Raw genomic sequence first — 23,600 nt, 5'->3', positions numbered from 1 at the left:
CGGTTCCTGATAGATCAGTGCTCAGCTTGTCCTCTGTCCTTTCTGCTCATTTGTCTCATTAGTGATTGTGATCCGGCTAGTAGTGGTGGTGGTAGGGGGGATTGGGGTGACTACTGCCTGCCCTCTGGCAGCATCGGGGGGGGGGGGGGGGGGGATTGGGGTGACTACCGCCTGCTCTCTGGCAGGATCGGGGGGGTGACAGGATCGGGGGGGGGGGGGGTGACTACCGCCTGCTCTCTGGCAGGATCGGGGGGGGGGGGGTGACTACCGCCTGCTCTCTGGCAGGATCGGGGGGGGGGTGACTACCGCCTGCTCTCTGGCAGGATCGGGGGGGGGGTGACTACCGCCTGCTCTCTGGCAGGATCGGGGGGGGGGGGGGTTGACTACCACCTGCCCTCTGGCAGGATTGGGGGGGTGACAGGATCGGGGGGGGGGGGGTGACTACCGCCTGCTCTCTGGCAGGATCGGGGGGGGGGGGTGACTACCGCCTGCTCTCTGGCAGGATCGGGGGGGGGGGGTGACTACCGCCTGCTCTCTGGCAGGATCGGGGGGGGGGGGTGACTACCACCTGCCCTCTGGCAGGATCGGGGGGAGGGGGGGGTGATGACAACTGCCCTCTGGCAGGATTGGGGGGAGGGGGGGTGTGATGACAACTGCCTGCTCTTCTGCTTCACATTAGTTCACATTAATGATGTTAACTATCTTGCTGCTCAGTCATTATATTAGCAGATTGCCCCATCTCCCTTGCTGGGGTCAATGATGTTTTTTTGAGGTAGAGGTGCCACCTTTTTCTGCATTCTGTCTGATAATGGGAACGAATCTGGGTGCAGTGTCTTGACATGGTAAGGTGACATTGTGTCATCGTCCTCCTTGATATGGGTGACTCCCCCGGTGCCAGCACTGCTGCTTAGGGTCCTGGCGCTGCCGCAGATCATGCTCTCCATTCACAGGGAGCCTGGTTAACCATGGACAGCAGCGCAGCTTGTATTTGGCCTTCTCATTAGGTGAACAATGTCCTTGAGCGCTGGTCCTGCTGGAGAGGGGGATATGGAGCTTATGCTCTGTTTGTGTAAGCTGAGCCTTTTAGCAAGAAAAGTGTTAGTGGCTGCGGCTGGTGCTGAGGTTGCCTCAGGTCCTTCATGTAAATGAGCACCGCTCTGGGTTGTTATGGACCCAAATGGCTGGGAGAGCGGCCGCGGCCCCTGCTCTGTTCTTCTGACTGATTACCGGCAGCTCACCGCATAGCCAGGCTTCACCCCATGTAACAAGGTCAAAGCGCAGAAGAGGGCTTTCTGACTACTGGTCATGGGTTAGGGGGAGAAGTGCACCGGGATTAGAGGGTTTTGTGCTTTGTAAGTCCAAGAATCCTTGTCCATTTGACATTGGATTTTCCTGACTGGATTGAATGTGACGATGCTGATGAAGTTTTAGGCAGATGCGAAAAAAAAAAAAAAACTTATTTATCAATTACCAAAAAAAATGCAAAATGGGTAAACAAAAGGAAAAGAGAAACCTGAATCAATTTAATATTTGGTGTGACCACCTTTTTGCCTTCAAAACAGCATCAATTCAACATCTTGGAGAACCAATCGCGGATCTTCTGTGGATGTCGCTTGTGCAAACCTTTCATGTAAGCCCAGGTAGAGTCTATGCTGATAAAATCAAAAGATCTGTGGTTAGTTCACTGAGATGTTTGGAACAATCTCTCTGCCCAGTTCCTTCAAAACCTGTATATGTTCTACCTACCTGGACAACCCCTTCTTAAATGTTATATTCCCCAGTGTAAAATACCTCTCGCACTGGTGCCATTCAATGCTAGGTCTCACAGGGCTTGCATGATATTAAATGCAACACTGACACTGTATAATAATGTCACGTCAACCCTGGGAGACCCTGTGTGGGAGGTATGTTATGTTTATTTTTACTTTGGGTAATTATAGTATTTTTAACAAGTGGTTGTTAGCGTAGTGGATAACTCCTTTTAAGTCCCCAGCACCTCTAACTTTTCCATCAGGAGGTAAGGGGTTCTGCTTATGTTTTTCCTTCTGGCATCTTTCATGCCTTTCCGGCAGGTATCGTGCAGCTCTTAATATTTCGTGGAGGACACTTGTACAATACCTGCCAAGTGGCCGATAAATGCCACATCTGCAGAACCTCCTGTTCCAGCACCTAAACTTAGAGGCGATGCCACTTCACACAATTTTGCAGTCCTATAAAGTAAAGCAACTTTGTCTTCATGGAAAAAGTTTCTTGTTTTGTGTCTACAGCTACTATACAAAACTATGTATCTCCATGGTTATAGACTACAAAGAACCTGTATGTAGTCTGATTGCAGCCTTATTTTGCCACCTTCTTTTCCTCCTTTTCTTGGTAACTTAGGTTATTTCTCATTTAGCAGATTCCATTATATTTTATTGGAGGCAATGGTGTCCTCATACTACGGACATCATGACAAAAATACCATAAGTCAAGAGTTTGTAGTGCAACTGACTAGGCACTGCTACATGCCTAATCAGCAGAAGGGGAGGCAGTAATATATTGCTGCAGTATTAAACTATACAAGAGTTTGCTCTGTAACCATGGTCATGCATAGCTCTGCATAGGAGCTGTGTTAAAAAAAAAAAAAAAAAAAAAAAAAAAACGTGGAAGAGATTATTAATATGCAGTTAGTGGCGTTCAGATCTTGTGTAGCTTATTGGAGCAGCGGCTACAGAGAGAAAATTTAAGTTTTATTCTCTCTACAGCCTCTTGCTTACAGGTCAGAGGTCAAAAGATCATTCTATTCTCGTATGCAGGTGAATGGAGTGGCATTGCGCCTTGCAGGTACAACACTGTCCAAGTCTCCATGTCAGTCACAACCTGTTGGGAGATTTGCCTCTCATGGTTACAGTACCTTGCGGTTTGCAATGTGATCCCATTCCCCTGCATTATGCTGCAATGTAGTAGCGGCACAGGGCTTACTTTGGACGCGCTACCTGTGTTGAATCCAAAGTCGTCCTATTCTGGCCTATCACCTGAGGCTGCAACAACAGACATCAAGAAGAAAAAAATTCTACATTATTTACTATGCTGGGGTATTTGTTTTTCTTCTGTTTTTTTTTTTTTTCATCTCCTTTTTATTCTTCACTGCATATTAGGAAATGGCTTTTAAGATCACTTCTCAATGCATTAGCGAGCGGCTCGCTGTCTGCCTGCATTCACCAGGGAGATGCAACAATCCACACCCCACGTGGCTGCCTGTCCCCAACCTGCTCCTACTACAGCTGCTAGGTCTCATGGCTCATCCATTGATGCAGCATGACCTACTGAGATTTGCTTAGGTTCTTGTAACACCCCATGATGGGTTTATTTAGGCCAATGGAGGGGTGGTTTCCAAGCTCAATATTTTGGCATGGACTGCCTCTGTAGACACCATCCTGTAGGACCTTGGAGCCATCATGACTTGTTTAGTGGCTCGCCAGAAATTGATTTGACGCATTTTGAGTCCTCTTTACTCTGCCGCCCTCCTATGTAATGTGTATGGCCTGCTTTACAGATGGAGAAGGATATATTTGTTTTACTCTGTAACAAGCCCACAGGTCGTCGTCCATCCTGTCTCATCCTATTGTTTTACATCAGATAAGCGACACCATTAGCATCTGGCAACTGCTTATCCTGCTAATGCCTGGCTGTGTGGCTGACCCGCTCCGGTCAGGGTTATAATTGCATTAGTAATCTTGTCTTGACGTTGCGGCATTGAGGTCGGTTATCGGGCAGCCACTGTCCTGACCGTCTGCTCTCACCGGGGCTTTGTAGGAAGATGCATGGAATTTTCCACTGCTTCTTTTCAGTATTTGACATGGCAAAAAATGCAGCGTTTCTCCAAATGAGTCATCGGCTTATAGATATAACCTCACGCGAGGGTTTCAGTAAATGACGAGGTGCTGCTATTTATACACGAGCTAATAATGTATGAGCCTGCTGTATCTGGAGGCTTTACAGATGGGGAAGGGTTAAACTCCGGAGTCAAATTTGTGAGTGGGTGATGGAATTAAAACCTGTGTTAGAAAATGAAGAGTCCCAAAAAAACCCTGAGGTCTCCTCCGGCCAAGATAGATCTAGACTGCTCTGTTTGGCGTCATTATTATAGTTGCAGTGCGGCCATTATGGTGTAGTGATTACAACTATTGTAACCGTGGTGGTGTATGTGAAGAGCGAACTTTAACTCTGGTGACGTTGTAACCTTGTGCCCAATTAGTGTTTCCATTTTAAGTTGTGGAAGAACCTTTCTCAAAGGTAAAGGGGTTATCCTGCAACGTTAAGAGCCGCTCCTTTCAATCAAAAATGAGTGTTGCTGATGACGTCATGACCTGCACACCTGTCGTGATTCGCGCGTAATCGACAGATACCATGCGCATGTGAATAGGACGTCTGCATAATGCTTGCCAACGCATCTTGGCAGGTGTGCGGGTCATATCGAAAGTGAATATTGCCGGATAATCCCCTTAAATCTCTCAGCAAGATCTTGAAATAAGACTAATTTGGACTTTGGTTCTGACCCTTACTAATGGGCGATCAGACAGTAGGATGGGCGTTATACTGTCTTTTTATTGGGCTATATACATGGTCAACACACTTAAGTTCCAATCAGGTTGCATGAAACGTGTTGCCTAAATATACTCCAGTTTTAAAGACGTCCCATCATATTACTAATGGTTAGCAGCGCCAAAGTCCTAAGGAGTTTTGTTTTGAGATTTTGTGAAGTTGACTTTCCAGGATCCAACTCCAAGATGGCACAACAGTTGACTAGAGTTTTTTTTAGTTATTTTCCCTTTCTATAACTCTCTTCACGGCTGAACACTTAGACCACCACGGATTAGGGGCTCTGTCAGCCTATGAATAGGTGATAACATACAATCTTCGGACCCCCTTTAAAGATTCATTGTGATGTTGTGCATGCTTTGTCACCCCCACTTGCAGGCAATTCTTGAGCGCCCCTTGTTTCCTCAAACCCAAACTAATTGTACCCCCTTGATTGCACAACTAATTGTACCCCCTTGATTGCACAAAGAGATTCTTCATTTGTGACTTCATCTGTACTGCTGATTTTCACCTTCTCAATCCTTTTACGTTATAATCTGAGCTCGTCTGTGTCTTTGCCTCACAAAATCTTCTCAGTCTGAGGTTTTTCATGCGGGCCTGACCTTGAGGCAGGATGGTAGAAGCAGTTCCTATGACAACCCGGCACAAATACTGCTCTTCCTCAGGAAAGAGCATCCCGTGAGCGAGCGACTGCTGCAGGAATTCTGTTTAACCAGTTCCAGCAGAATCTGGTCTGTCCTCTGAAATCGGCATCTTCTGCGGCTACGGGTTATTAAAGTGAACGTGCTGTGATCGGCGTTAATGACTGATGTATGTGATTTATCAGTAGGAGCTCACATTACATATGACCCGTTTTGTCCCGCTTGGGCACGTAGAGCGTGCGTCACTCAACCTGTCTGGCTGGAATCGTGCGCTTGGAATGTCAGCACGGAGTCTTTCCTGCATCTGCGCAGGTATGGAGATCACACCAGCACCTGTACGGTTTTCATCACCGCCCCTCCATGCTCAGAAATCCGCACAAGCAATCTGCCATTGGTATAGTCCATTGATTGGCATTGACGATTAGATTCTGGACCCTATTGGTGATGGCTACCGTATCATTTTGGAGCTCGATGAGCAACAGAAAAGGTACAATAGGGAATATAATAATTGATTCTTCATCACTGGACCCAAATTTTTCTCCTCTTTTTGGAAAGTGCTTCTCCTTACCTCTCATAGTCATGTGTAGATTAGGATTCCTTAGGGCTTATTAACACTTCAGTTTTTCTATACAAGTGCAATCTGTTTTTTTTTCTTGGACCTGGCCCAATTGGTCCATGCAAAATTGCAGAGACCTGTCGCTATTGAGGATGCATGAATGAGGCCTAAAGCTGGGTGATCCAGCAAATTTCGACCTGTTTTGCAAATGATCTAATGTCTAGTTACACATGCCGTCCTCATACACATTTCTTGTTGAGAGAAGCGAACATTAATTGAACCTGTCCATGAGACTGAACGGAGTGCCCTCTAAGGTATGTTCACACGTAGCGTTTTTGCAGCGTTTTGCAGTAACAGCAAAATGAATGAGATGTCAAAGATCTCACGCATACGTTTGATATTTTTATCCTTGCGATTATTTTTTATTTTTTTATCTTTTTTTTTTTTTAAAACTGCTACAAGCTTTGAAATTTGCAGCATGTCAATTCTTTCAGTGTTTTTGCTGCAGAAAAAAAACGCAGCAAAAAGCGCCACATATGAATATACACTAATTTCATGTGTAGGTTAACTGACCCTCAAATCATAGGACTGATGGGAGGATCTCCTGGTAGTGACCAGTGTAGATTAGTGGTCTCTTCTCATAAGGCTTTATTCAGACATCTGTGAATCTTCGCATGTGCAAAAAAAAAAAAAACACCCATAAAACAGTCAATGTTTCATCAGCTCTTGGTCAGTGTCTGTTTTTACCATCAGTTATTGTTCGCTGATAAAATAAAATAAATGAACCCTTTCCCCTCCATGACATTGTTAAATATGGACCGCACACAGATTGTACATTGATGCTGTCCATAATTTTCACGGATCCATAGACTTGCATGGATAATTTTGCTCTGTGAAAAATGGACATCTCTGCAAAAATGGGAAAAAAAGTGAAAAAAGTCATCGCAAAATACAAACCTGTGAACTGACCCAAAAACTTAGTATAACGGAGTATGTGTTCTTCTATCCATGAAAAACGAACGTCTGTATCAGACCTGGAGGGATGTCCCAGTATTATCCAGTGTATGTTAGCTGGACGTCAGAACACGTACATGACAGTCTGTCACAGAGACACATTCGTCTTTGATTCACTGTATTTTATATCTTACATCTAGCGACTTAAAGGGGTTTTCCCACGAACAAAAGTTAATTTTAAAAATTGTCTGTGTCTGTTACTAATAGAATATTTTTTATTTTGAAAAATTGTCTCTCAACTGTGGAAAAATTGAGCAGCAGTCTCCAACCTGATGCTCTTCCGGTCCAAGATCCACCATAATGAGGGAGGGTATGGAGTCCACACAAAATTCAGGATCACTGAGGTTTTTCCTCTTTCACATTGATTTAAAGCAGTGGCGTCAGTTCTTCTGTGCTCGTTCTAATCGGTGGCTCAATCCATGGCGTTGTCTTGTACCGGGGAATAAGGGGCGATTGTGTGCAGACGTCTTGGATTGTGACCTCCCATTAGACAAACGACTTCTCTTTCAGACTCTTGTTCAGCAGCTAATTCTCAGCTAAGGCTAAAACAAACACTTCTCCCCCTCCTCGGCCACAATGAACACTGTCTCCTAATGCCAAGTCTGTTGGTTGTACTTTTATAATCCCACTAAGCGGTCTGATCTGTAGCACTTCTCTCGCTAGTCTCCCTGCTGGCAGTGTGCGTGACCTGTAGGCCAGAACTGAGTGCCCTGCTTTCTAATCTGAATTTTCATGATATTGAATCTTTAAATATTAAAATCAGGTTTTGTTTCCGGTGCTCGTGTTGGCTTGGTCCTTCAGCATTTATCTTCTGTAAACTATCATCACCATAAGGACCATTGTTGGCACAAATGCCACTGTTTTACCAGCTAATCTCAGCCTTTAGTCTTTGGAATGAATTGCTAGTAGATTTTGCTAATTCTCAGCAACAGATATATGTACACGATGTGTGGCAAGTTGAGTGGCAGAACCTAGTGTGCACAAGACATCTCGAGGACTGACCAGAAAGTAGAAAAACTACCTCGAGAGCTAGTGTTGATCATCTTCATAGAGCGATGCACCCATCTCTGGCGTCCTTTTGTGCATCTTGTAACCGCGTTGGCATGAAGCTTGCTGGTCTTCAGAAATTCGTTCAAGAGGCTCCGCAATGAACAGTTTCAACTAAGAGTAGAGCAGCGTACCGACAACAGCTTTTATGTGAGACCTATGTGTTTCCATGCCAACAGTCTACACACAACCCTTGTGTAGTCTGACTCTTCATGCACCCTTTTCCTTCTCACTAACATAAAGGGTACCTCTCACTTCGCCATTGCCACTGACCTTCCAAAGCAGAGGTTGTGTTAACTGCTGTTTGCCATGTCTCCTGCATGAGTCCTTTTTCGAATCCAGGGTACTTGGTGACCGGCGGTACCTCTCACCTTCTGATACAGAATTGGTTAAACAAGGAGGAGCTGACAGATGGGAATGTGACTGTGAGATCAGACTGCACAAGGTTTGTTTGTAGTCTGTTACCATGGAAACAGGTTAGTATAGGAGCTCCAGTGACTGGGGTTTATTTGTATATGTGATGGCGATCAGTGTTAATAATTGGCTTTTGGACTGATTGGTCTCTTCTACTCCTGCTTTCCTATATCTGGCTTCATGGAAGAGGAGTTTGCACTTAGTGCTGGGGTGCACTGTTTGGGTGAGGGACAGGTCAGTGGGTAGAGCCGATAAATGATCTCATTGACGTCCTGTCTGGTGAAATGTTGTGATTTTAGGGATGAGAAGTTGGTAGACTCCACTAGACTGATGTACCCTGGCGTTTGTCTCTGCCTTTCTGTAATCTCAGCAGATTTTTATCTGGTTTGGATGGTTGGCCTCAGTCAGCTGGTCATGATCTTCATTTTCACCCAATTGACCCCTTCATGTGCCCCTATCTATCTCTATGTACCACTGTCTGGTGTTGGACATTGTTTCATGGGTCATTGCTAATATCCTAAAAAATACTTAAAGGGGTTGTCCAATCCTGAACAACCTGTGATTTATTTAATATGGGGGTGAAGGGGGGAATGGAGCAAAAATAAACAATGGATACTCACTTCCTGCACCGCTGTTATTCCTAGTAGGTGTCAGGATGTTGATGTTTCATGTGACCGCTGCTGCCAATCCACTGCGCTCTGACAGCATATTGGTGGGCTGCAGCAGTCACGTAAAACAACTTAATGCCCCTCCCCCCCCAACGGGAATAACAGCGCTAACATCGCTGAATTTGCGTCACTGCAGGTAGTTGTATCAATTGTTCTAATTTTTTATGGGACACTTAACTGATGAAGCTGGGGTCGTCCTATAGTGAAGAGCCCCTTTAACCTGCACTTTAGGACCCGATCCGACATGGGGAAAACTGAATTGTATCATTGATTACCACGAAGGCTGGGGTGTACTGTTGCAGAATCGTACGCGAGGGGCTAAAATTATTTCCTTTTTTGGACTAAAAAAAGTTTGCAAATGATGAGACCATCGTAAAGTTCTGGCTGTGTAAGGGATTAAAATACTATGCAAATATTTTTAGTCTTTTCCTGAGGATTGTGGTACGTATGTATGGGGCAGAGCCTCGGTGTGCGCTCTTGGTGTTGTGTAGGCAGCAGATTGCAGACACTCAGCTTTTGCAGCAAGCAGCGGATTTTTGGGCCTGTAGAGGGCCGGCGCAGCGTGGGTTAAGGCCTCCTTGGCAGCAGGCGGACTTGCTGCAGCTCCTGCGCTGCCTCCCATTGGCTGCTGAGAGGTGAAATGGAAACCACACTAAACTTTTGACCCTGTAGCATTTTCTTGGGAGCCGCCTGTAGCCGGTAGAGCGGCCTCTCCTTTCCTGCAGCCTCTGCTGTGTGTGGAGCCATAGCTTTGCCATCTTGCATGTTGCTTCTTGTTTTTTTTGTTTTGTTTTTTTCCTTTCCATTTCATCTCACTTACTTCATGGCGTTTTCTTGTTCTGCAGCAGCAATCGGACTACTAGTAAAATCCCTAGTGTCGGATCAAGTCCCAAGTGGGGCAAAAATTAAACTGTGTTTTTTAAGGAATTTTTTTTTCTTTTGCGCTTAGTCTGATATATTTTTTTTTTTATAAATACTGCAGCTCTGTACAGAAATAGTCTTCACTTATCTGTCTCTGTTTTCATTAAGGGTCACCATCTTTGTGTGGATTTCCTCCAGATACTGTATTCCTTCTGCACCTCAGACACCGGTAGAACACACCTACTCTGTGCAGATGGTTCCCTTGGTCTGATTCAGACCCTTGAACCCATGAGCCACTGTCTCGTCTAAAATATTTGGAGAGAAAGTGATGGTGACCGTACATAGGGTGCACGCCAGGCGTGGTCGTCAGACAGACATGGACTGAGATGTCAGCTTTTCAGCACCCTTTTTTTTTCTAGTGACCGTTGTTGTGGCCACTGTCGCTTGTAGTTTCAAAGACCATTGTCTCCCAGATCGGTAACGGGACACTCTTCAGTCCCCGGAGCCGGGTTTTTCAGGTCATTACTTGCTTTAATTATTTATTGCCATTGGATCAGGGCACAGATGACTAACTCTGGTTGACTTTTAGCCACCGCCGGTCTGTGCTGATCCTGTCTCCAGATTTGTTGGCCAGCATGAATGCACCTTTGGCACTTTGCTCCCTGGATTCTTTTTCCTTACCTCAGTATTGAGGAGCCTTCATGAGCTGCAGCTTCTGTCTGCCGAACGCATCCGATCAAATGATGACTGGCGTATGATTAATGACAGATCCCGTGCCCCCCCTCTTGTGTGCCTGCAGGATAAAGGACCCCCATAACGGTGCACGTCTGGCTTCTGCTTACTGCATCATCTGTTGCCATGGACGCTCTGCTTTGCCAGTAATGCCACTCTCTGCGCTCTGCCATTAATTATACATTTAGTGAGCAGATATCTAATGTCTGTCACTTTTTAAGATCTCTGCTCATCTCTTGTGCTTTTGCCATTAGAATTTTTAAAAGAGGAACAATAAAAAGCAGGGGAAGTGGACTATTTTGACACTTCTCCCTCTAATATTGGAGATTGTTAAATGGGTTGTCCACAAAGGTGTTTTTTTTTTTTTTTTTAACAGGTATTAAAAAATAAAAAGTTGCCTACCAGATTCCGCCAATCCTCCTACTGCTGGATGTGTCCCTGATGGTCCCTAACTTTTGTCTTCCTGCTCAGATGGGGAGTGGTGACCCAACTTTTCAGATTGGTTGAGCAGTATAGGAGGGGGCTGTATTATTGGGCAGCTCATCCACCTCTCATTGATATGGTGCACATGAGCATTTGGAACAATTCTTCATTGTGAGCCCTAAACTTGTCAGAGTTCTGCGCTGTAGAGTGACAACGCTACTCTATTGTCTGTGTGCAGTGCCTCCTGTTCACACTATATCTTCCACAATGCAGAGCAAACTGCAGCCTCAGGAGGGGACAGTAGAATTATGAATGCAGCTCTGGTTGTACGTGGCGTATAAAACTGTCTGTTTTGATCCAGGTGCTGGATCTGCAGATGTCATGTTATCCGGAAATACAGTAGTGTTCAAAATAATAGCAGTGTGTTCAAAAACATGAGTTAAGCACAAAATCTTTACTAGCTTTTATTTCCATGCTTAGAGAACATTGTACACTGTTTTCTAATTCAAAACATGAAGAGAAATGAAAATAACAAAAAATGACCTTTGGGCTATTCTAAAAAATAGCAGTGTCTGCATTTGTCTTTACAAATTCACAATATGTATAATTTTTTTTTTTTTTTTTTTTTTGAGGATTTAGCATTCTTGTGAATCACTAACCTAATATTTAATTGTATACCCATAGTTTTTTTTAGAACTGCTTCACATCTATGTTGCATAGTCATCCAAATTCTGGCACCTGTCAACTGTTATACCAGCCTAGGATGCGTTGACTTTGCCTCAAACGGCATTTTTGATGTCACCCCACAAGTGTTCTATCAGATTAAGGTCCGGGGATTGGGCTGGCCACTCCATAACCTCAATTTTGCTGGGCTGGAACCAAGATTTTGCTCGTTTACTGGTGTGTTTAGGGTCGTTGTTGAAACGCCTATTTCATGGGCATATGCTCTTTAACATAATGCAACATGACCTTTTCAAGTATTTTAATATATGCAAACTGGTCCATGATCCCAGGTATGCGTTAAATAGGCACCATAGTAAGAGAAACATGCCCATATCATGCTTGCACCACCGTTTGGGGGGTCGTCTGTACGGTCTGTGGCCCTTGGACCCAAAAAGAACAATTTTACTTTCATCAGTCCGCAAAATGTTTCTCCGTTTCTCTTTAGACCAGTTGATGTGTTGTTTTGCAAATTGTATCCACTTCCATACATGTGGTGGTCTTTTTTTTTTTTTTTTTTTTTTTTTTTTTTACAGTGGGACTTTGCGGGGACTTCTTGCTAAGAGATTACCCTTAGACGCCTGTGTGAAGCTATGTGCCCACGTAGCGTTTTACAAGCGTATTTTATACGGAATTTCCGCAGCGAAAACGCTTGGTAATCCGCACCCCATGGTCCCCAATGAGAATCCGCAAGTCCTATGCCCATGCTGCGGATTTTTCCGCAGCGTCTTTGATGCGCACAAAAATCCGCAGCATGTCAATTAATTTTGCGCTTCCGCATGCGGAATTGCCTTTTCTATGCAATAAAAAAACGCAAGGCAATTCCGCATGTCGAAAACGCACGAAAAACGCTTGCGAAATTCCGCATGCTCTTTTCCGGGAAAGGACATGTGGAAATGAAGCGCAAATTTTCCGCTTCATTTCCGCAACGTGGGCACATACCCTAACTGTCAAAGTACTCACAGATAACTTGAGACTGTCTTTGGTTATCCTGAAGCTGATCATTGGCTGAGCCTTTGCCATTCTGGCTATTCTTCGATCCATTCGAATGGTAGTCTTCCGTTTTCTTCCACATCTCTCTGGTTTTGCTTTCCATTTTAAAGCATTGGAGATCATTTTAGCTGAACAGCCTATCATTGTCTGCACTTTATAAGTTTTACCCTCTCCAATCAACTTTTTAATCGAAGTACGCTGTTCTTCTGAACAATGTCTCGAACGACCAATATTTCTCAGGCTTTCAAGGAGAAATGCATGTACAACATGTGCTGGCTTCACCCTTAAATAAGGGCCACCTGATTCACACCTGTTTCTTAACAGAACGATTGACCTCACTAATTGAACTCCACACTATTATTTTGAACACACCCTCTTTCAATTATTCAAATACAGACTCCAAAAACATGCAGATCATGAATGCTGAGTCTGGTGGTTTTCTTGGAATCTACGGCACCAACTGGTAAAATGTTTGACGTGGTAATTAGTGTTGAGCATTCCTATACTGAAATATCTGGTATCGACCGATATTCGCGGTATCAGAGTTCCGATACTTTTAGAATATCGAATACCGGAATCGGAAGTTCCCATAATGCCTGCGCTCTGCAATGTCTCTGAAGGATGACAAGCTGGATGGCAGTGCTCAGCTTACTGTACTTGTCATTTAGTCTTAAAGGATTTATTAAAAATAAGTGTTTTCATGCACCGTCTCTTTAAAAAAGCCAACTGGCAATTCAGCATCGGTACCCAACAATTTAGAATAGAAATAATAGAGCATCACACATAGATTAGATACATAGAAACATGTCAGTCACATATATAATAAGTACAGTGATAGTGTTGATTACTGTACTTCTCATTTAGTGTTAAAATAAAGGATTTATTAAAAAAAAAAAAATTGGCGTGGGGTTCCCCTTAATTTTAGTCTCTAGCGGAGGTTAAGCAGACGGCTGGGGCAGATGTTTGAAGCCTGGGAAGGGGGTAATACCCACGGAGCTTCCCAGGCTACTAATATCAGCCTTTACTAGCTATTAAAATGGGGGACCCCCAAAAAAATGAAGTGGGGTCCCCCCTATTTTAATAGCTAGCAAAGGCTAGGCAGACAGCTGGGGGCTGATATTAATAGCCCAGGAAGGGTGCCATGAATATTGGCCCCCTCGCAGGGTAGAAACACCAGCCGTCAGCCACCCCAGAAATGTCACTGTACTTCTTATATATGTGACTGACATGTTTCTATCTAATCTATGTGTGATGCTCTATTCTTTCTGTTGTAAATTGTCGGGTACCGGTGTATGCCGCTGATGAATTGCCGGCTTTTCGCGTAATACATTCTACATTATTCTTAGTGGTTTTCCTTCATGTAGAATTAACCTACAAGGAAAGAAAGGGTTTATTTTCGTTCCGAGATTTGTGTCCCATTGACTTGCATTGGTTTCTGGTATCCGAATCGGCGATATCCGATACTTTTTGGGTATCGGTCCAATCCGATCCGATATTTCCCGATATCGGAAGGTATCGCTCAACACTAGTGATAATATAATTTATACCAAAACAGTGATTAATCTGGTTAGTCCTATTAGACACTAACATCTACTGTAGTGTTAGTAGCAGTCCAATACACCAGAACGTCTGACAGATCGATTCCATGTAGGTCTGTAGATGCCGGATTAGTGTAATTTTACTGTGACTTTTTTATTCCAGGTGACCTGTAAGGAGTTAATGCTGGTCCGGAGCGCAGACTACTCTGGCGTCGTCGAACCAAAACTGCATCAGAGCCGTGCAGAGCGCAGCGATGTCTGGCTCTGGATTTGGGGAGGTGGGGCTTGTGCTCCTCCTTATTTTAATAGTAGAAATGTGTAAACTTCTGACCCTCCTGGATTTTACCATCTATAATCCAGTACATATGAGCGGTAGAATTGCGCCGCTTCCCTTCTCTCTGGTTTGTTCTGTTTGGCAGCGTCTTCTGACAGCTGACATCCATCAACGCCAATGGGCCCCGCACACGTCCTCGCCGTGCTGTGTAGTCGGTCACACATGTACAGCATATGTCTGCAGCCGCCGCACTCATCATGTGTTATCTCTGCCTCCTCGTCACAAAAAACATTTCTTGCCAAAAATCCAAGAAAAACCTTCCTTCCTTGAAAACCTCTCGTATCTCCTGTGCGGGCACCAGATGCCATGACAGCCACTGCCGGCTGCTATTAGCACCCATTTTCATTTTTCCAGACCCTGAAGAGTATATGCTTAAGTAGCATTACATTTTTCTGCATGTCAGTCTTTACTGCTTTTCTGGCATTCCCTTCATGAACCATGCAGCTCTGCCCGAGCAAAATCAGATGCAAATTTATGTCACGGATAGAATTGTATAAAGCTCAATCTTTATTTATTTATCTTTTTCCTGTGTATAATTTCAGGGCGCCCCCCGCAGGCACCTCAGAGCGGCACTGTATGAACCTGTGCCTTCCTCTTCAATAGTTTTCGGGGGAGGGGGCCTCTCCTGTCGTTAATTATCCACAGCCCGTCCCTTCCTACTTTGGTGCTGGGGCCGGAGCTCCTCTTCTTTTGGCTCTGGGCCTCTGGTAATTATGACTGAACCACAAGAATGCAAATCCCTGACTGGCTGCAAGCGAGGGGAATTTTACACAAACTGACTAAATATGGAGGTTTCCAGCTTCCTGTCATCAGAGCGGAGTTAACCTTTTCAATGCTGCCTCAGGTAGAACGATGACCATTGTGAAAACAAGGGCCATTGGCAGCTTTATCCAAGTTGCTAGTGTGGTGGTTATGTCTCCATTTTGTTTTTCGCTTGTTTCTTTCCTTTAGTGTAGTCATAATATATATATATTTTTTAATTTTGCGGTAAGGCTCTGATCATGAAGCTCTGTCAATTTTTGTGGTGCGATGGTTACCAATCACCAGGTGTGGCAATGATTACGCTGCCCATGGTGAATTTTGTGTTCTAGCCATCGGATCGCTCTGTCGTTACATCCGTGGAGGCTTTGGTCTCCTTGTTAATGTCTAATTTATCTCCCTGTTATGAACACACCCGGCACAAGAATCTCACTACTGATGACGCCACGCCCTCCGCTGCTGCGTCCTGATACTGTGTATGGGGTGCAGCCGCCTCCCTGGGTGGTGAATGAAACCAGGATTTGTACTGAAACTGTTGCCAAGACACTGCGCTGGAGTCATGCCACGTTTTCGCCACCACGCGGTTTCCCCTTTCTGTTGGGTGGGGGGGGGTCCTCAAAATCGGACATTTTAATGTTTCCAACCACAATGAAAGCATTTCAATAAAACATTTACGTTGCCCAAAATGGAAAATCCAGTGGTGGTTACAAGACGCTGAAAGGCGATTACCAGTGACTGCATTAGTGGTCAGTGTCTAGGGTAAAATACGACCGACTATGCAGTATAAAACCAGTTGCGTGCAGCTACTTTGTGCCATGGCAGAACCACGCACCGACTCTCCACCGCCTGGATTGGCACAGTTCACCGCTCAGTGTGCCGTAATGTGTAAAGATCCAGAAGCTTCTTGTCACCAGGGCCGGTGATACCTCTGGAGTGCTGCATCCATCCTGCAGACTTGCGTGTTGGAACATGATGTGAAATACCCGCGCAGCTGCTCAGCATTGTAAGGGGAGCTACGACAAGACACAACATTTACCTGGCCTCAGGACACAGCAGTAGGTGCAGCTCCTCTCCGGTGCTGGGAATTGGAGTTTACCTTCCAAAATGGTCGTTATTTACTGGTCGCCTTTGCTTGTAGTAAATGGTTGCAGGTGTCACTGCAGTCATGTTGCGGTCACTGCCCTATAGGGGGCAATGTAGCAATGAATGGTGGGGGATGAGTTGCATCATGACACAGTCCGTTATTGATCATGTGATGGCTTACTTGATAACGAAGCGGCAAAAGTGAAATGCTAAACGGGCATGAAAGCTGCAAAAATTGAGAACTTCCCAACTGCATATGGCACAGCAGTGGGCATAATTATCTCCTTACTCTGCCATGCGTACATAGTTTGGTTACCTTCATCCAGGACTAATATCCGCAGTGGCAAAAAAAAAAAATGCTTCAAATCCTGAAAATCCACAGTTTATGTGCACATACTGCAGATTTGACATCCACGGGTCAAAATTCCGTCCAGAAAATATGCAGCGTATCTGGCGCGGGTGCCCCAAGCTGTTCTTTGTCACAAATTGCTTGAATGATTAATTCATGATGGATACCAGATTATAAAACTATTCCCATGTTGCCCCCTCAGACTTGTAATAATAAGGAGCAATGTCCTTGCTCATCACATACATTTTCTTTTTTTGGGTGAGTGGGGCGGGTAGCACCTATCCGGATGTCCCCAGTTTGGGGAGAATGAGATGGCTCGCTGGCCGACGACCCCGGTCAGCACTCTAATTCTTACCATGTTGGTCTTCATCCCGCTTACCTAGAAGCAGATCTGTTCAGTCTTGACTGAACAGTTCTGCAACAGGACTACCCTCCCGACAGCCAAATCTGATCTGAGATGACTTCAGTTTTTGGCACTTGATGTGACCTCCACTTAGCCTGGTGTATGATGAAATAATCCCTATCCTTGTTCGCCTCCACCCATCTGGTTATCCAGCGCCCGATCAGGTCTGCTCCTTATAATTTTATATTGAGGGGTGGTATTTACATGGTGACACGATGTGCCAGGAGCAGGAATGTCACCACCATTCATGGACTGGGGGGTCCGCGTTGAAACTTTTAAGGACTCTTGACCCAACAGATAATCTGTAAAAACTGTTCCCAGGCTACAGGGAAAAAATATATATTCACACTATTTTCCAAAAATCATCCTAGTAATCAGGATGCAAGAAAAGCTGGACAATGTATGTCTTTGCGACTGAAAGCAAAATCTGCGTTGTATATCCACCGTGGCATTCATTCTCTATGGGGCTGCTGGGGAAGAAAACCAGCATTAGGGGATGGATGGGGCACGTGCACCATTTTATCCAATAGATAAAAGTGCCAAGTTCGGCTGATCGGTTCAGGTCCCAGCGGTCGGACCTTCCTCCACCGATCCATACGTTTTCGATAGGAGATAACTTTTTTTTTTTTTTTTTTTTCACCAAAGAGCCCCTTTAATATTCAGCGTTGATTGGTGTCATTGCCTATATGAGAGGAAAATATTCAGTTTCAGGGAGCTATAAAAAAATGTTCAAAGTAGCACAGGGCGTTTTGCGATCCCTCATCATGTGCATGCTACTGATTATATAGAAATAGCATTACATATTGGGGGGAGGGGGGGTGTATATTTATGCAACACATAATATCCCTCCTTGTGTGTCATGCAAGTTGACATTTGCCTTCTGTCTTGTTCTCACAGGACACTGGGTTAGATAAGCAGCGCTCGGACCCACAACTCCATGTAGCTTCAGCTCAGGTGGGTCATTATTTTATGTTTTGGGATTTATTTTGGAGGCAGAGGTATTGGGACACCCACAGCTCATCTTATTGTGCTGCCCTGGTGTTCAGTAGCTGGATGACAAAATGGATCGGCTTGCATTGCAGCCATGTTTTCATCATCTTGGCCCCATCCATGCAAAAAATGGTTGGAAAATTTGAGATCATCCCATGTATATCTCAGTATACTGCTGGCAGTGGTCGCTTTGGACAGGGGTGTGACAATATCCCAGGGATGTCTTATCGCTCACCCTGTAGATCGTAGGGGCAGCTGCGGGGTCATTGGATTAATTAGGCCGCGGCTCGTCACAGATGATCCTGAGAGTAAGAGGATTTCAGGAGAATGAACAGAAGGTCAGAGCGGAGTCAGCATCCGTTACTGTATATTCCCTATATCCCTCCCTCTATATACAGAACATGTCACTATGTGTATGTATATGTGTGTGTATATATCTATCTATATCTCGCTCTATCAATATCCCACCTCCCTGATGTAATTGCTCCAGATATAAGGTTGGTTAATGAATATTTTATTATCCCCATGACCGCTCACTCTGGCTATAGAGCCTATTGTTGTATTACATTGTATAGTACCCCTTCTCCAGAGCTGCTCCCTTTGGATATAGCGTGCGTTACTGTATAACATATTCCCCTCCTAGCCTGCTCGCTCTGGATAGTGTTGATTACTGTATAATATACCCACCTCCATGGATGCTCGCTCTGGATATAGCATTGCTGTATAATAACCCCCCACGGCCTCTCCCTCTGTATATAGTGATGGTTAGTATATCCATCTCATTGACTGGGGTACCCGAGGCTGAGTGTCGTCTTCTGGGGCCACGTCTATGGCAGATGATGTGGGAAGCTGTGCTCTCGGCACATCCTGGTTCCGTCTCGCTCTGTTTGCGCTCTTCTCTGTCGTCTTTGTCCTGTTTGCTCTCTCTGTTTGTGTTGGATTTGGGGTTTATTGCCTTCTCTGTGCCTGGGGTGATGGGACATTAGCATCTTGGGGCAGTGAGGACACCACAAGAACTGTACATGTAAACACATTTGTATGTAATAAAATTACAATTTGTGTGTGTATATGTATGTACAGTACAGCCCAAAAGTTTGGACACACCTCATTTAACGATTTTTCTGTATTTTCATGACTTTGAAAATTGTACATTCACACTGAAGGCATCAAAACTATGAATTAACACATGTGGAATTATATACTTAACAAAAAAGTGTGAAACAACTGAAAATATGTCTTATATTCTAGGTTCTTTAAAGTAGCCACCTTTTGCTTTGATGACTGCTTTGCACACTCTTGGCATTCTCTTGATGATGAGCTTCAAGAGGTAGTCACCGGAAATGGTCTGCCAACAATCTTGAAGGAGTTCCCAGAGATGCTTAGCACTTGTTGACCCTTTTGTCTTCACTCTGTGATCCAGCTCACCCTAAACCATCTCGATTGGGTTCAGGTCTGGTGACTGCGGAGGCCAGGTCATCTGGCGTAGCACCCCATCACTCTCCTGCTTGGGCAAATAGCCCTTACACAGCCTGGAGGTGTGTCACCAGCAAAGCACCCCCACACCATCACACCTCCTCCTCCATGCTTCACGGTGGGAACCAGGCATGTAGAGTCCATCCGTTCACCTTGTCTGCGTCGCACAAATACACGGTGGTTGGAACCAAAGATCTCAAATTTGGACTCATCAGACCAAAGCACAGATTTCCACTGGTCTAATGTCCATTCCTTGTGTTCTTTAGCCCAAACAAGTCTCTTCTGCATGTTGCCTGTCCTTAGCAGTGGTTTCCTAGCAGCTATTTTACCATGAAGGCCTGCTGCACAAAGTATCCTCTTAACAGTTGTTGTAGAGATGTGTCTGCTGCTAGAACTGTGTGGCATTGACCTGGTCTCACATCTGAGCTGCTGTTTCTGAGGCTGGTGACTCGGATAAACTTATCCTCAGAAGCAGAGGTGACTCTTGGTCTTACTTTCTTGGGGCGGCCCTCATGTGAGCCAGTTTCTTTGTAGCGCTTGATGGTTTTTGCAATTGCACTTGGACACATTCAAAGTTTGCCCAATTTTTCGGACTGACTGACCTTCATTTCTTAAAGTAATGATGGCCACTCGTTTTTCTTTACTTAGCTGCTTTTTTCTTGCAATAATACAAATTCTAACAGTCTATTCAGTAGGACTATCAGCTGTGTATCCACCTGACTTCTGCGCAAGACAACTGATGGTCCCATCCCCATTTATAAGGCAAGAAATCCCACTTATTAAACCTGACAGGGCACACCTGTGAAGTGAAAACCATTTCCGGTGACTACCTCTTGAATCTCATCAAGAGAATGCCAAGAGTGTGCAAAGCAGTCATCAAAGCAAAAGGTGGCTACTTTAAAGAACCTAGAATATAAGACATATTTTCAGTTGTTTCACACTTTTTTGTTAAGTATATAATTCCACATGTGTTAATTCATAGTTTTGATGCCTTCAGTGTGAATGTACAATTTTCAAAGTCATGAAAATACAGAAAAATCTTTAAATGAGGTGTGTCCAAACTTTTGGGCTGTACTGTATGTGTGATATCTATATCTATATCTATATCTATATCTCTTATTCTTCCCTCTCTCCAGGCGCAATAATGCAGAAATAATAAATGTATCCCTTGGCCATAAGGCAGACATTGTACCCCTCTGAAAACCGTGTGTCCTTACTACAGCCTGCACTGTACTGCGTGCGCCTCGTCCGCTAGCTCAGTAGTAAGGGGCTGGAGCTGCAGACAGTCAGATGATTTTCTTTGCATAACCTTGGGGATGGCGGGATGCCGGCTGTTTACTGATGATCTGAGCGATTGCAACCGAACGAGGAGCAGCAGTGCCATCTGCTGGAGACAGGACGAGGCTCAGGCAGCTCACCACCCCTAATGCCGATTGTAGACACAAATGCAAGGGAAATCCGGAGCAGTGAAGATGTATACAATTTTCGTTTATTAGCTTCTAAGCCTATAACGACTGGGGGGTCTGTAGAGCTGCTCACTCCATTGCCACATCTGTCCACCACTGCATGGTGGGCATTGGTTTTATCACTGGGGTGTAAGCTCAGTTTACTTCGCATGTCTTCTTTCTTTTGGGTGTTTAGGTGTGGTTCACCCCTGTAAACAGCTGCTGATTTTATTTATTTTATTTTTTTTTGTCTTTCAGCTTCTGATGTTAGGTCACAATGAGTGGATTAGGTGAGAACTCCTTGGATCCTTTGTCTTCAGACTCCAGGAAGAGGAAGCCCTCGCTGTGTGACACCCCAGGTCCCAGGTAAGGTCTCTTCTATAGAGGTTGTGTTCAACCAACAATCTGTATGGAGACCTCCAGACTCTTCCCAGACATATGTTGGGAAGATGAGTATCCGGCATGTCCGATATCTGAGCTCCCAATCGTCTTGTTCTCGGCGAAATGAGCCGCCACCGTAATCTTTCGACAAAACAAGTGCTCCCGTGTATGTGAGAGGTGGCTGAGATGGCTAATGGCTGTCTACAGTCTATGGGGGAGCTTTGCTATTCCTATGCATCAAACTCGAATTAGTAGGAGGTTTTGTCATCTGTATTCCTCAGTAGTGCAGCCCCAGGGCTTTTTTTGGCCTAGATCACATATACAACAGTCAGTCTATCTAATTTGAGAAGTGATCTTCTCTCTTCCAGTCTGACCTGCAGCGGTGAGAAGAGGCGACGTGAGCAGGAGAGCAAATACATCGAGGAGCTGGCCGAGCTGATCTCTGCAAACCTCAGCGACATCGACAACTTTAACGTGAAACCGGATAAATGTGCGATCCTAAAGGAGACAGTCAGGCAGATCCGCCAGATCAAGGAGCAAGGTAATGTCCCAATCCTACAACTATTACTGTCCTAACTACTGCCCGTCCCGGAGCGTCTCTGCCGGACAGCACTGTGCCCTGTCTGATCCCTCCTGGAGTGTTGGGTTCCTTGAGGATGTTGCAGGACACCACTCACTAGATGGCCCCTGGCCCCAAATCTGCTCTGTGACTAACGCTCACCTCTGTTACAGGAAAAGCCTCCTCCAATGACGACGACGTGCAGAAGGCAGATGTGTCTTCTACCGGACAGGGGGTTATTGATAAGGATTCCCTAGGGCCTCTGCTCTTACAGGTGAGCAGCGTCTGAAGGGTCTCGCTCCATGATTAGGTCAAAAAAATCATGTGATCCAAGACTATCAGTGCTGGTTTTATATTTTCTCTGGTTTTTACGTTCTTGTCGCTCATCTTTGCACTGGTTTATAATAAATTGTATTCTATTCAGTACGATGTCAATGAGCACTGTGAAGAGGGAATTTTGGTCACTGAAGGTGCAGTATTCACCAAGGACATCATCTCCACTGTCTCGTCATTTTTGCCTTCCAGGCTCTGGACGGTTTCCTCTTTGTGGTTAATCGGGACGGAAACATTGTGTTCGTGTCAGAAAACGTCACCCAATACTTGCAGTACAAGCAGGAAGATCTGGTCAACACCAGCGTCTACAGCATCCTGCACGATGACGACCGCAAAGACTTCCTCAAGAATCTGCCTAAGTCTACAGGTAGGATGACCATTTCTGTATCTGTCTACATATGACTGAGGGCGGGATGCGGAAAGGCGCTAGTGCACCTCCCATTATATTATAAAGTTGGATTGGTGGTGCTGTGGGAGTGCGCACCTGTACATACACCATTAAGATGTTACTACATTGTCTTTTCTGTTTTTACAAAGTTAATGGGGTTCCCTGGTCTAATGAAGCCCCCCGGCAAAAAAGCCATACTTTCAATTGCCGCATGCTGGTCAAGACCGCGTTGGATCACTTAGACGATGGCAACGGAGGGATGGACCCCCGGCAAAGATACGAGACCATGCAGTGCTTTGCACTCTCTCAGCCTCGTGCGATCATGGAGGAAGGTGAAGGTCAGTGAGTGATGTCTGGCAGTCATGTGCCACCTTCCTACCTGATAGATGTATTGTCTGACGATGTCTCCGCCGCTCTGACTGCTGTCGTGTGTTTTTTTTTTGTTTTTTTTTTAGACCTTCAATCCTGCATGATCTGCGTCGCCCGGCGAATTACAAATTTGGAGAGGGCATTCTCGTCCAATCCGGAGAGCTTCATCACCAGGCACGACCTCTCTGGTGAGGGCACTGCACCACCCGCTATCTGTGTAGTGTACTGCAGTGATTTAGTTGAACCACGCTTTTAACTCTTCTGATACCTTTATAACAGGCAAAGTGGTGAATATCGACCCCAACTCATTACGTAACTCCATGAGACCAGGATTCGAGGACACGATCCGCCGCTGCATCCAGAGATTTTTATGCCACAGTGATGGACAGCCATGGAGCTATAAACGCCATTACCAGGAAGGTAAGTGGCAAAAACTGGAGGCGCTTGCTCATGATGGCAGAGCTGTGCTGCCAAATATGCACAAGAATGATAACATTCTGCATTCGTATCTTCACACAGTAGGAACAGATATGTGGATATGTTTGC

At 45.0% G+C, this 23,600-nt stretch overlaps 1 protein-coding gene across 3 annotated transcripts in view; it reads left to right on the top strand.

The window, feature by feature from the left end:
* The window catches only part of NCOA3 (nuclear receptor coactivator 3), a 50,462-nt gene that overhangs the window by 11,268 nt on the left and 15,594 nt on the right, over positions 1-23,600 (top strand). Inside the window, exons 1-9 of one of the 3 annotated variants that reach the window (XM_073682660.1) lie at positions 14,449-14,466; positions 18,014-18,070; positions 21,283-21,390; positions 21,774-21,946; positions 22,138-22,238; positions 22,490-22,664; positions 22,835-23,023; positions 23,141-23,242; positions 23,334-23,474. In XM_073682660.1, coding sequence (XP_073538761.1) covers positions 21,302-21,390; positions 21,774-21,946; positions 22,138-22,238; positions 22,490-22,664; positions 22,835-23,023; positions 23,141-23,242; positions 23,334-23,474 — 970 coding nt within the window. In that variant the 5' untranslated portion in view covers positions 14,449-14,466; positions 18,014-18,070; positions 21,283-21,301. Of the gene's footprint in view, positions 1-14,448; positions 14,467-18,013; positions 18,071-21,282; positions 21,391-21,773; positions 21,947-22,137; positions 22,239-22,489; positions 22,665-22,834; positions 23,024-23,140; positions 23,243-23,333; positions 23,475-23,600 lie in introns of those variants that run through there. The other 2 variants (XM_073682659.1, XM_073682658.1) reach the window with 2 other exon arrangements.

The sequence above is a fragment of the Phyllobates terribilis genome, unplaced genomic scaffold, assembly GCF_046119375.1.
Source record: "Phyllobates terribilis strain yellow unplaced genomic scaffold, ASM4611937v1 Scaffold_5__5_contigs__length_657084704, whole genome shotgun sequence".
Lineage (NCBI taxonomy): Eukaryota > Metazoa > Chordata > Amphibia > Anura > Dendrobatidae > Phyllobates > Phyllobates terribilis.
Note: the sequence above shows the minus strand (reverse complement) of the source record. Positions and strands in the feature narration are given on the sequence as shown.